Source organism: Dermacentor andersoni, chromosome 3 (assembly GCF_023375885.2).
Source record: "Dermacentor andersoni chromosome 3, qqDerAnde1_hic_scaffold, whole genome shotgun sequence".
Classification (NCBI taxonomy): Eukaryota; Metazoa; Arthropoda; class Arachnida; order Ixodida; family Ixodidae; genus Dermacentor; species Dermacentor andersoni.
In genome coordinates, this window is record NC_092816.1 from 239,496,048 (window position 1) to 239,509,385 (window position 13,338).

General features: G+C 47.0%; 1 protein-coding gene across 2 annotated transcripts in view; it reads left to right on the forward strand.

Annotated features, from left to right (window-relative positions):
* Nucleotides 1-13,338, forward strand: part of LOC126536453 (uncharacterized) — a 355,533-nt gene that overhangs the window by 209,850 nt on the left and 132,345 nt on the right. For both annotated transcript variants that reach the window (XM_050183418.3, XM_055073277.2), the window contains exon 10: nucleotides 2,094-2,614. In XM_050183418.3, the coding sequence (XP_050039375.2) occupies nucleotides 2,094-2,614 (521 nt within the window). The remainder of the gene's footprint in view (nucleotides 1-2,093; nucleotides 2,615-13,338) is intronic.

A 13,338-nucleotide genomic window follows, 5' to 3' on the forward strand; every position in this document is an offset into this window, starting at 1 on the left:
AATGTGGACTTTGTTCACATGCACTAAAACATCAATTTTCGACATGATCTCATCTTCTGTGTTCAGTGACTCACAGTCTTCTTCCTTCGGGTCATCATTGTCACTGGAGACGTTGCGAACGCAGTTAACAATCTCTTCGGTTGTCAAGCCCACCGCCGTTAGTGCTGCGCTGTCGCTCTCCATGTAGTCGTCAAAGAGACGGCGGGCAGCAGTTCTGCAACCTCGGCCCACAGCTCTGCTGGGTTGTTGTCGGTCACCTCCAGGTCATCTTCAAGCTGCACAGGCACTTTGACAAGCCCAGCTTTTTGCCAGCAGAGTCCAATGGTGGACGCCTTGAAGTTCCACCAAGCTCCGGCGAGCATTTCCGCTGCCTGACGAATATTGATTGCAGTTGGCTGCTTTAGGCAGAGGTTGATAATCAACCGCTGCATCTGGTGCTTACAAAATTCTACTTTCACACCCTGCCCTGCCCTGATCTAGAAGTTGCAGCAAGGACGTGTTGTTTGGCGGCAGAAACTCTGAGCGAAGGTGCGTCAAGTGAACATTCACTATGTGAGAAGAGCAGTTGTTGACAACCAGTAGAATTCTTCGGTCATCCCTCCTCACTTGGTCGTCGAGTTTGGTGAGCCACTCGGAAAAGAATTCTCTGGTCATCCAGGCTCGTTTGTTGGCAAGGTAGTTGTACAGTAATGACATGATGTTCTTCATGCAGTGAGGCTTCGCATACTTGCCGGTGATGAACGGTTCAATTTTCTTTGTGTCTGTTACATTGCAGCAGAGCAGGACTGTCACCCAAAGATGCGACTTCTTTCCTCCTTTGCCCTGCTGCCCTTTGAAGTGCATCGTTCGATCTGGCAGGAGCTGATAAAAACATGCAGTCTCATCCGCATTGAAAATGTCTTCAGAGTATGATTCAGCTACCTCTACAAAGCGATCTTTTCCTCGCCTGAGACTACCTGCCAGGTTATTCCGTTCCTTTGGTAGAAACGAAAAAGCCAACCTGCACTGGCGTCGAACCCAGTTATTTGAAGTGCATCGGCAAATTTGTGGGCTTTTTCTTGGAGCATGGCTGGACACGAGAACGTTTTGCAGTCTGGCATCTTTGAACCACATCAGAACAGCTTGGTCCACATTTTGAAAGTTTCCCAGTCACAGCCATTTCCTCATTGGAGTGAGTTGCGATTCCAGGTGAAGCTTGACAATCCTGTCTCAGCTTTCAAAATGGTCGCGACGGTCGATGGAGCAATGCCTTGCTGTCTGCACACACATTGATTTGCTTTTTCCCTATGTTGATTTCCTGCAATATGTCCAATTTGTCCTGCAGCGAAAACTGCTTTCGTTTCTTCTTGGTGCCGTCGCTAGCTGCATTCATAGTTGGATCTCGCGCAAACCCCGCCAAACATTTGTCATGAAGTTCTTGGTGAAGTTTCTGGTGAAGCAGTTGGCACTCGACGTGGCGATGATGATAGCTACTGCACTCACGGTTTCTGTGTCACGCGAGAGTTGCGGCGCTGTTACTTTCAGCCGAATTCGTAATACTGATGTTCCTCAGTTATAAAGGGAAAAATAAATTATGTGCGTTATTCTGAAATATGCACTGTATTGAAATTCGTAGTTCTAATATATTTTTACGTTGCAAATATAGGCAGTCTGGCATAGATTTCTAAAATATTCGTAAATTTAAGAAATTTGTTAATGTGGGGTTCGTAGTAACGAAATTTCACTGCACATCTTTGCAAGTGAAGGACCCCATCCTGACAATTGCACAAACATTGGATTGGAATGATGGAAATCTTACTCCAGTCTACGCATGCATCCAACGTTGTTTATTCAACTGCACATCACCTCGCACATGCTCTGCTTACCCCTTGGTTATAAACGAGGCTGCCGTCTGGAAGCCAAAATGTAAAGTGCTTAATAATTTTTCACCTTGTTCGGTGCCTGTCTTGTTTTTGTTTATTTATGTTTCACATACTGTCAATCCCTCATGGGATTATAACTTGGGACTTTGCTTCAGACCGATGTATTTATACTCACACGAAGCCTACTTGTTCCACACAATTTGGAAGAAAGTGGGCTCTTCACCAATGCAGGTTTTGGATGAAATCATGGATGACCTGGAAGGTTCTGGTGACGAGCACTTGCCTGCCCCTGTGCCACCCGTGCCACCACACAAGGACCGCGCCAGACTCGTGCCACTGCTGCCACTGGATGCCTCCTTTGTCAATGGAGACTCCGAACCAGGCTCGAGTTACGGCACGCCCGCTGATGAGCTTCCATTGACGAGCGCCTCGGCCGAGCACAGCTCCCTCGTACACGCCATCTTGCAGGCGGCCGCAGGCTCCCAATTGTTGGGACGGGGCAACGGCTCCACCGAAGGTGCCACACGGGCCGTGAATGGCGAGGACCAAGTGCACGACAAACTAGCCGAGCGAAGGAACTCGTGTGTCGTGGAGCGCACCCTGGTGTTAGGGGTGAGTGGGGAGGGTGGACTTCTCGAAGGCTTGCCGACTGCAAGCTCCACGGTGGACGTAGCAAGTCATCAGTCTGCAAGGAGCCCCACTGTGTGTCATACCAATGGTTTTCATGCAGACGATGGTGCAATCACATTCAGGTATGCCAACTGTATTCACAGCTAGTCAGCGGGTTTTGAAGTGATGACATGTTCACATGATACTTTTGTTTCAGATATTGTTGATGACTGCGTTTTGTGCTGCAGTTTAAAAATTATCAAACAATATTAGTCAGGCCTTTGGTCTTGTGCCAGGCTTCATGTTCAACAGTAAGACTTTGTATTGGGCTGATTGGTACTGGGAAGTGGAACCATGTAAAGTTAGCAAAAAAAAGAACACAAATGGCAACGACTAGCACAGACTGGCAACTGAATTGAATAAAGCCAAGTCAAGCATATTTCTGGGGTGCATATATCGATATAACACACAGAGAAGCCTTGGTCGCATATTCTGTCCAGGAAGGAAGCCTGAGGATGAGCTACAGTGAACAAATAAAGAACGAATCAATGATAATTGACACCTAATAGTAATACTATCAAGATTGAGGCAACTACTTAACACGGAAGGTAAGAACCCACGTTCAGTGTTGGAAATAGAGTGAGTGGATATCAACTTTTTCGAATATGAATCAAATATGAATAGTAAGTGATGAATATCAAATGGAATATTGAATAATCAAATGCAGACACATATATTTACAGCAGCAACATTTATTTCGGTATTGTTATGTACCATGCCTATACTGACTAGTGCAAAAAAAGATATTGGCGGCGAGGAGTTACGGAGTCGCCATCTATCGGAAGCGCCTCCCTGGCGTAGTATGTAGGATCACGTGGCGCGCTCCTCATAGGTTTTGCTGTCAGCGCTCACTGAAAACACCACGTGCGAGCTCTCTCGGACATTTCTGTTAGTACTTTCGAAACGAGAGAAGTTTCTTACAGTCTAAATAATAATCTTGGGCAAACTGAAAGCACACAATCGTTTACAGACGCAATCTCTTTACCAAATACGTACAGTGAATGCCACTGCGCGCGGTCGGCGCGATGGAGTCTCCCGAACTGGCTTCTTGCGTGAAAGGCAGGTAAACGCCGAGAGCAAACTATGTGAAAAATGTTCTTATAGTGTTTGTATAACTAAATAGCATGAGCGTAATAGCATGAAGCCTTAATGCAGTAATTGCACAGATTCGCAGCGACCGATGCGCGTCTGCATGCTTGTCCGCGCACTGTTTCGCTTTCTCCGCGCGCGCGTTTACGCACCGTGCCATGAGTTTTAGGCCGCAGAATATGAGAATTCGACAGTATACAAGCAACCATTGTTGCGTGGGCGCTATCAGAGCTGTTCAAAAATAATTTCATTGTAGAGACTTCGACGCCTACGGGGACTGTGATGTGCCGTCGCGACGATTTAATCTTTTTTTTCTTCTAAATTCTTTGACCTTTCAATATTATTTCTCGAGTTGCGTCGCACTGCATGTTTATCGGTGTTCTCAGCGTGCAATTTCCCGCTGCTCCTTTTTTGTAATCCAGTGCATTAATTCATAACACAAACATGACCATATGCCATGCTTTTTTTTAAATGTGCTTCGTACCGCTGCCTTTCCACTCCACTGAACTTGCCAGTATCTATAGCATCGACAAGTTCATAGACCAAACAGTCATGACATTAGTCGGGCAGCGGTCTCGGTCGAGCGTCTCAGTGCGTGTTTTCAGAACATCGCAGACCCGGCGCCGTAGCAGGAATCTTCCTCGCGTCTGTGCTTGCTGCATACCCGAGTTGTAGCCGATGACTGTTTGCCGGTTTTATGTTTCGCGAGGCAAGCTTCACGCAGCTTCTTGTCATGCGGCTACGTGTGAATAAGGCTGACACCGGGCTCCGTTGCGTACGTCCGGCACTGCGGCACTGAGTTGCCTACCATGTTGCGCGCCTTCAAAGGCAGCCACTACCTATTGTAGTGCTTTCAAGCGTTGTAAAGGAGACACTCGAAGAGAGAAAATTTCGCCACTAAATGAGGACCGCAGCGTACGAGGGAATTTAAACTCGTTTTCTGCTCGCTTCGGCGCGCCCGATGCAGCCGATGCGGCCGCTATGTCCACGTGATCCCTCCTAGCACGTCACGCCGACGGTGGCGCCAGCTTTTCCAGTGGTGGAGCTCGAGGTCAATACAGTGCAAGGTCGATAAACGGAAATCGCTTAAACGTAACTGCCACTTAAACGGAACACCATCCACATGTTTGGTTAGTTTTAAATTCATGCAATGCTCTCTGCAATGCCTCTCAGTAAATGAAACTCCTGTTAAACTGAACCAATTTCCCTGCTGCCATGAGGTTCCGTTTAAAGAGAGTCTACTGTACAAGTATCAGGAACAATTCGGATCAATTTTAAACACAAGATCACTAATTGATTAACCCTTTCAGGGTCAATGACGTAAATATACGGCGCCGCGAACAAGTCCAAAATGGTCGATACCGTATATTTATGGCGCCATCTGTATGTTTAAAAAGCTGCCAATTTCCTCATTTTTTTATTTTCTGGCATGTGCTGCCACTATGTGGGAATACAGAGAATTTTTTTCTCGTGCCTCCCTCTCTTGGTTTTCGTTGCAGGGTTTGTTTTAGAGCTAGTTTGCTCCGGCACGTCTATATACTACCGCTCGCACATTGACGCACACGCGGGCGGGCGGCGGTTTGGGTTTTGTTCCGTGGGCAGTTTCGACTTCTTGCGCTCACAAAACTGATGGCTATCTCGTTACTAATCGTTCAAAGGGCGACTGCCTGTTTCTCGCTTGTCTAGGTTCCTATGCGCACAGCGGGGTGCATAGGAAGGATGCCACTGTACATGTGCTTCCTTTTTTTTTTTTTTTTTTTTGAGACACGCGAAAGCTAATTGCCTCTGGTTGGTGATTAGTGAAGATTAGCTGCCTGCCCATAAGTAGTTATGCCAGAGCAGTTCCTGTGTGGCTGTGTGGAGGTGTTCGGTGGGATAACAACATCCTGGCAATCCTACGCTTAAAGTCCTACACTTAAAGGCTGTGCTTTCTTGAGCTTGTCCTTGATTGCCTGGACTGCTGTTTCGGGGGCTCCATTCAATGCCAGATGGCATGACGTGACCAGTGTGAGATGCACCCACATTGCAAGCCAACAACTCCTTGTAGTGTGCACTAGTAAAAGAGGGGGCCGTTGTCACTCACGACCGCATCAATGGCAAGCAATAAATGCTCCTTAAAGGGACACCAAAGGCAAATGTTTAGTGATAGATTATTGCTTGAGAATGCCTAAGGCATCAGTGTTATCGCGAACTGAGCTTTAGTAATCGACAAATTGAGGTAAATGCAGGACTCAATTTGAGACTCCCCCGGGACATTCAAGTACTAGCCCAATTACGTAGGCACTTCTTGTTATAATTCTGTCACAAGTACTCAACCATATGTAATAAAAAGGGCATTGCATTGTAAGATTGAAGAAAATGCTACTTGTCCAGCTCAATTGAATTTTTAGAAAAAATAACTCATTTACAATACCTTTGACAATGGCACAGGCAGTCAAAAGGTTTCCTTTTTGCATGACTCTGCACCACCGACGCTTTTGTGTTTTAGTAGTTTTGTTATTTAGTAGTGCTGCACTGGTTTTGCTGGCTTCCAAAACTCGCACAACAAAGTGCAAGTAGTTTGACGTAATAGTTCTGCGGAAACCTGCAAGGTGGAGAGAAGTAATAAATAAAGGGAAAATCGGACATCCACCTGTTTGTAGAAATTGCTACAAAGGAAACCCATACGGGTTCCTCGAAAGAAAAGCCTCACAGTTGAAGAAAAATTTGTCCTGGTCCGGGACTCAAACCCGGGACCACCGCCTTTCCGGGGCAGCCGCTCTACCATCTGAGCTAACAAGGCGGCCAGCACATGGCAGGGCGAAGTCGAATTTGTCGACAACTCAAAGCAAAGGCAAGAGTTTGACGTAATAGTTCTGCGGAAACCCGCAAGGTGAAGAGAAGTAATTAATAAAGGGAAAATTGGGGTTCCCATACGGGTTCCTCGAACGAAAAGCCTCGCAGTTGAAGAAAAATTCGTCGTGGTCTGGGACGAATTAAACCTTTTATTAAACTGCAAGTAGCAGAGAATGTTGCATCCTTGTGATGTTGCGGGACGCCCGAAGAATCCGCGCCACTTGACCAAGAACAGCTGCAGCAGTGACTCCAACACTGTCTTGCCTCAGTTTCTCCATGGCCGTGCATTTGCATCTTTTACAAAAATTATAGCACTGTCTGTCGGACACTACCATACGAGACAAGGTGTTACTCACTGATGGCAGTAAACGACAGTGATGGCATTTGGAAAGTCACTGCTGCCCACTCAGGGGCCAGCAATTTGAATTGCTCTAAAGGTATGTGTTGAGTTGTCAGTTTCGTTTTCAAAGTGTCTGATCACTAGTGCCACCCCACATTGAATGTTGTATGACATTTCGGTCAAGTCTGTTGGCACAGTGTACTGTGCCATGCTTCCACTCCTCTCTGCTGATTTAATAAAGTAGACAGTTGTTGCCTGGTCCGTGGACAAGGAATTCGTTGTTCTTTCTGCAGTGTCCATAGGCCTCCCCCTCAGCCAGCGTGATTCCTGACACCCTACGTTACACTATGTGGACCCTTCAGATGAGATTTTCTTTTAAACTGTCTTTTCTTAGCACGAAAGAAGTGCTGTGAGGGTTCCTTTAATGGTAATTTAACAGTCTGCATTATCTTAATGCTTGCCTTTAGTGACCCCCTTATACGCATTTCTGGTGGCCGCTGCTAATCCGCCTTTTTCATTTTCCTGTATATTGCCCTCTGCTGCACACCACTGAAAACATTTTGGAAGGGTCCCGGGGCTTTCGCCGGTTGATTTGTATACCTGTGCCCACGTTGAGTGCACGTTGGTTGTGCATATCGTGGATCACGATTCAATATTAATGGCTGCTTTGGGACAGCACGTTGTTCCTGGAAGCCATGTAGCAATCACTGACTACTGGGTGAGCAGGCCTGAGTGCTCTGTTCTGCAAACGGTGCGACTGACAAAGGCACACTGAGTTCCGTTAGGCGACACGGCTACCTTGGAATTTGTCACTGATTTCTGCACTTGGACATAGCTTTTTGTATTCTTTTTACGCATTATTTAGACATTTCGCATATTCAAGAACTTCGATTTACCGTATTCACTCGCATAATGATCGCACTCGCGTAGTGATTGCACCCCTGAATTTTTGTCGTCAAAATTAGATCTTTTAAAAATTTCCCATGTAACGATTGCACCCCAAACATGTCGCAGCGATATGTCGTGTGCTAAGTCTAGCCAATATTGATCATGCTTACCATCTGTAGAATGCTACGCGAACGACTCTTCAAGACAAACCAAGCGGTCTGCACGCACCAAACATTCTTAAGTAGATGCCTCATTTCATTACTTTCATCACCTTCTGCACTTTCATGACTAAAAAAAAGCTGCAACCAAACTTGCCTTTATTATGTGTAGGCTTTATGATGGTTGTGGTCAGCAACAACAAAAAAGGTGGCTTTCGATTCTTCTCATCTGCACTCGTGGGCACGCAACAAATCGCGAGCGGCAACGATAGTAGCCACATTTACACTGATACGTTAAAAGGACACCTTATTCATACGCCGATGCTTGTAACACAGCTAAGATATTCACCCACCCTTAGCGGCATCGTGCCGTATTAGGATAGTAGTGAAGACAGATGCCGCAGTTTCCGCAGCATGCCAGCCATGTATTTCTATGTCACTGGCAGCTAAGCGCACCCATCTGTTTCTGTCCCCTCAATGTGGACATGGCTACATTATTGCCACAAACTTGCTGATATTAACGATATTATTCATTACTGATACGGAAGAAACTGTTTCAATGCACGTAATGTACTCACGAGAAGAAAAAAAAAATTGCGTTCGGCGCGTTCGGCTTGCGTCGGTGACTGCCATTTTTGTTTTGGTGTGCCACAGCAAACGCAGGCCGAAAAAAAAAATTTTTTTTCTTTTCGCGGGAAATTTAACCTGCATAATGATCACACCCCTGATTTTGCGTCAATTTTTCTAACAAAAAAGTGCAATCATTGTGTGAGTAAATACGGTATCAGAGCGGTGCACTTTTTACATCGACATCTACAGCCGCAGATCGTTGTTGTCATCAAATATCATCAAGATATGAAATAGTGTCAAAACATAGCAAAACATGCACATATGTGCCGTGTTGTTACACCCTAAGACGAGTCAATATGAGCGTTCGAACCACTTAAACCACGGCTACTGTGATCCAGATACATATATTATGGGCTAATAATTAACTCATTCTCGCTTTTCTTTAACTCTATCATACTTACAGTTTTAGCATGCCATAGAGCATTATTAGACAGAACTGCTCGCATAATGGTCATTTGTAGGCCATGTTGTTCTCTCAAGAAAACGTGCGTATGCCATTGCTCACACGGCGTTGGTACAATTGAGCAAGGTGGTTGTTTATGCTGCTGTATAGTGAATAAATACACAGTCTCTTGGTTGCCGCTTGATACAGAGCCAAACAGTGCATCTCTGAAGTTAGGAAATGTGTCGGCAAAGCAGCATGTACAGACTGACCCATATACGCAGCAAATGCGGCCGGCAGCCTACAGGTATACGGGGACGTACAGACGTTGGCACAGCGCTGTGTTGCTGCTTACCAGTTATTGTTTACGCACCGTGTGAAGTGAAGTGTAGTTGATTTCAAATCACTAAGGCCAGAATTGAACTATAGAAGCAGTTTTGTTCGACCTAACTGCTTACATTTCAGTTCAGGTCCGCCGGTAGCAGGTGCACAAACTCGACAGCGCTAGGTTAACTTTTGCTGAATAGGATCAACATTGGCTCAAACTTCATGGGCATGGCTTGAAAGGGTTAAAGCTTGTGCATTTCAACTTGGTAGGCTTGTTTGACTCATTTTGAGCACGATCAATTATATATACAAGCGAAGATGGTGTCGCTGTTGTGTTGTCGGTTCGACGGCCGATCGTGCGGGGTTCGGTTGAATAATGGTCGGCACGCTGATTTTGCTGGTGCTGTCGACAAGAAAGCCCGTCGCAGTACAACTTGCGCTCGTTGGTTGTGTCATTGTAGACGTGGTATGATAAAAAGGTTTCAGTGATGCACAATAGTCGGTCAATCGTTGGAGTGAGCATCTTGTCGGTCTCGTATCAACCCAGTGTTGCCGCGCCTTACGATTACATGCAGTCAGGCATGCACTGCCACTACCAGCAAGTAAGGACTGATGCTGCAAGAAGACTGTCAGCAACGTGATGTACTTAAGTGTCGCCCAAGTGCAATGCATGAGTTTTTCGTTAAATATGCTAGCTATCAATGAAAGACGGCAACTACCTGACTCACAATGCAGTCCGGACAAGTCGGACAACAGGCCGCTTTCTCTTTTAAAGTGTAGTTGCAGTCTTACACTACACACGTTTTCGGCACTGCACCGACACGGAGCTACCAGTAGAGTTTCAACGCGGTACACGGCACGAGTGTTTGCAGCAGTGCCCGTCTGAGCGCCTTCTTTTGTTTTTCTGGAAGACTTTCCAGTGCGCGGCCACGCGCACGACCCTTCCAAAACGTTTTGCGACTAATCCGCTAGGGCTGGGCACATGCGCGGTCACACCATGAAAGAGGTGGATTGCGAGCGTGCACTTGAGCATGCACCCACAGGCACCAGGAAGTGCATGCCTTGGAGCAGTCCACCAATTTCTACAACGAGCCAAGACCAGACCTTTCTTGGGGAACGGCCATGAGATGTGCAGCACTGCTGTGCATCTGGCAGACAGCACGTCTGCCCACCTGGGATGCAATGTTCTCGTCGATACCTGGCCACGACGCATATCTTCGGGCCACAAGCTTCATTTTCTCGACCCCTGGGTGATTTTCATGTAGCAGATCCAACACTGCCATACCCATGGATGTGGGCATGACCACATGATATCTATGTAGCACACAGCCCTCCATCACTGTAAACTCTTGTGTACGACAAAGGCGCCAAATAAAACCACGGACGAAGAAAGACGACACGGGACACCCACATAGAACAATTACGTAGTGCCTACGTGGTTGTCCCGTGTCATTTTCTTTCGTCCGTCGTTTTATTTGGCGCTTTCACCGTAAACATGTATAACCAATTCGCCCACCAGCATGTGCTCAGTTACTGTAAACTCATCCAGCCAATCTGCAAAAGGCCACCACCCAGCTCCAGGCAGTGGATGACTACCCGACCACAGTGCACCATGCTGTGGTGCCAATAATGCAGCCTCAAGCACCCCAGCTTACAACACACCAGGGTAGGCATTCTCAAGCATGAAAACTTCCTGTATTCTTGGCTCGTCAGGGGAAGGAATCTGCTACGCTAACCTACTCAGAGCATCTGCATTACTCAAACTGGCTCTTGGCCCGTAGGTCAATGTGTAGTTGTACCCACTTAAGTCAATGCAGCACACGCGGCGTACTTCGAGCGGTAATTCGACACTCATGTCCAAACCGGCCCAAGAGCAGTTTGTGGTCTGAATATTTCAAACTGCCTTGCCCAGACGAACTGGTGAAACTTCATTCTGCCAACTACCACAGCCAAAGTTTCTTTGTCTAACTGACTGTAGTTTTTCCCTGCTGCCGTTAAGTGCCTCGATGCAAACGCCATGGGCTTTTCCACTTCCCGATTCCTACAGGTGTGCCAGAACTGCTCCACTATGCCATAAGGAGACGCATCACAGCAGAGCAATAGCAATAAAGCGTGGTCATACCAGACAAGGATGTCTGCAGATGTCGGCAACTCTTAGCAGATGACTGTACTGGAAAAGCCCTCAGCAAGTGTCGATCATCCCATACTTTTGTGATGAATCACCCAGTTCTACTTGCTGGTAAACATCTTGTAGGTCTAGCTTCAAGAACAGAACACTGCCAGCCAATTTTGCCCAAATTTCATCCATACGCGCTGTATCTCGACGTCTGCCACCCTGTTTACAGTTAGCTTGAAGCCTCCACAGAGTCGGAGCTTCCCATCCTTATTCATCACTGGCACCCATGGTGCTGCCCATTTCGATGTCCGTACAGAATTCAAGATGCCTTCATGATGAAGTCTCTGAATTTCCTGGTGCTCGAGGTCCTGAAGGGCGAATGGTACTGTCCTAGGCTGAAAAAAATCACAGCTGCGCATCCTTGTGCAGTCTTGCCTTGGCCTTGACAGGACACTGCAGTGTACCCAGTCCATCCAAAAACAATTCAGGAAACTTGCTTCCCCGGTCTGTAGTTTCATTGACGCAATGTACATTAAAGAGACTATATAGCAGCATACCAAAAGCTCTTGCCCAGTGTATTCCAAGGAGGGCGTGAGAACCCTTTTTGACAACGACATCATGGCCCATCTTCCTCTTGACTCGGTGAGTACGGTGACGACTGACTGGTGGCCAAAGTGTCCCCTCAGCTGAATATTAGAACCTTCGAGCAGTACTGCAGGAAAACGCCTAGAGAATTCTGCTTCGTCCATCACAGAGTACATGGCTTCAGTGTCGACTTCCATGCACACTGGCTATCCCTGCACCAACAGACATGCGCACATGGGTCGCTCCCGGGGTTCCAAAGTGTGGTCTTTTCCCCACTTACGCCACCATTCAATCATCCCAGTTCGACAGGCTGTCGGTGTCCAGCGGTTAGGTATTGCCGTCAACATTATTAGTCGCTTCATCCACTGCCAACACAGTGTGTCTGGCCAGCACCTGTCCGGCCCATGCTGTAGGCAGGCATGCCTTATGCCTTCAGAACTCACCGCCTCCCCCGTTTCGTTCGCTGGCATTGTACTGTCTTTCTGGAATATTTGGATTTATTGCTGCTTCCCATGCAGCCGGGCATTGTTTCGCTCCATGACCTTTTTTTCCCTCACAAAAAACAACGAAGGTTTCGAAACCTCTACAGTAATTCACCATTCACTGCAGTGATGGCAGGTGCCAACAGTGTCCTCGTATCATGAAAGCCTGTGCATGTCCACTGCCGATGCATGGCTGGTCAGCAGCTGTCAGCCCTTGGCAGCAGCCTCCATACCGGTGATGATTTTGATTGCCCGCTCTAGTGTTGCTATTCCAGCAGATTCCTTCTCATCGCATTGTCTTGAATACCATGGATAAGCCAGTCTCTCAGGTTATTATTCAGTTCTTGTTCAAATGCACATGGGTCTGCCAGTTTCCCCTGTTGAGCGAAAAAGTCCTTCACTGCTTCGCCCTCCCTTTGCATCTGGCAGTAGAGCTAGTAGCGCAGAACAATTACTGAAGTCTACAGCGCGAAGTATGTCCTCTTTTCGCAGGCTTTCCGTAGCCGCAGGCCCTCCAGAAGCATCACATCGCTAGATCTCTTTGGTGCCAGTAGCCTTTGCAATAACTACGTCGGCTATCCCTAGGAGGTCAGGAATACTGGTCATTTCTTGTCGTTGGCAGTGCCATTGGTAATGAAGTATTGTTCCAAGGCTTGAACATATTCCTCTCGCTCTTCGGCTTTACCAGTGAACCCTTCCAACTTCGCCATAACAGCTATCAAAGCAAGTGGCTGACGAATGCTGGGACAAAAAAAATGCACTTTACAAAACATGTTGCTCCAGGTACCTTCCTCACCAATTGCCAGAAGTTAATAAATATGTTCATTAAAATGTGGCCAGCATCCTCGGCTCGCCAAACCAAATTACTGGCACTGTGCCATGTGCCTCTTGATGTAGCAGGGTTGATAGCTCTGCAGGTGCAACACCATCTACGATTACAATAGCACCTCTTTCGAGTTGCCGTCCCAGCTTGCC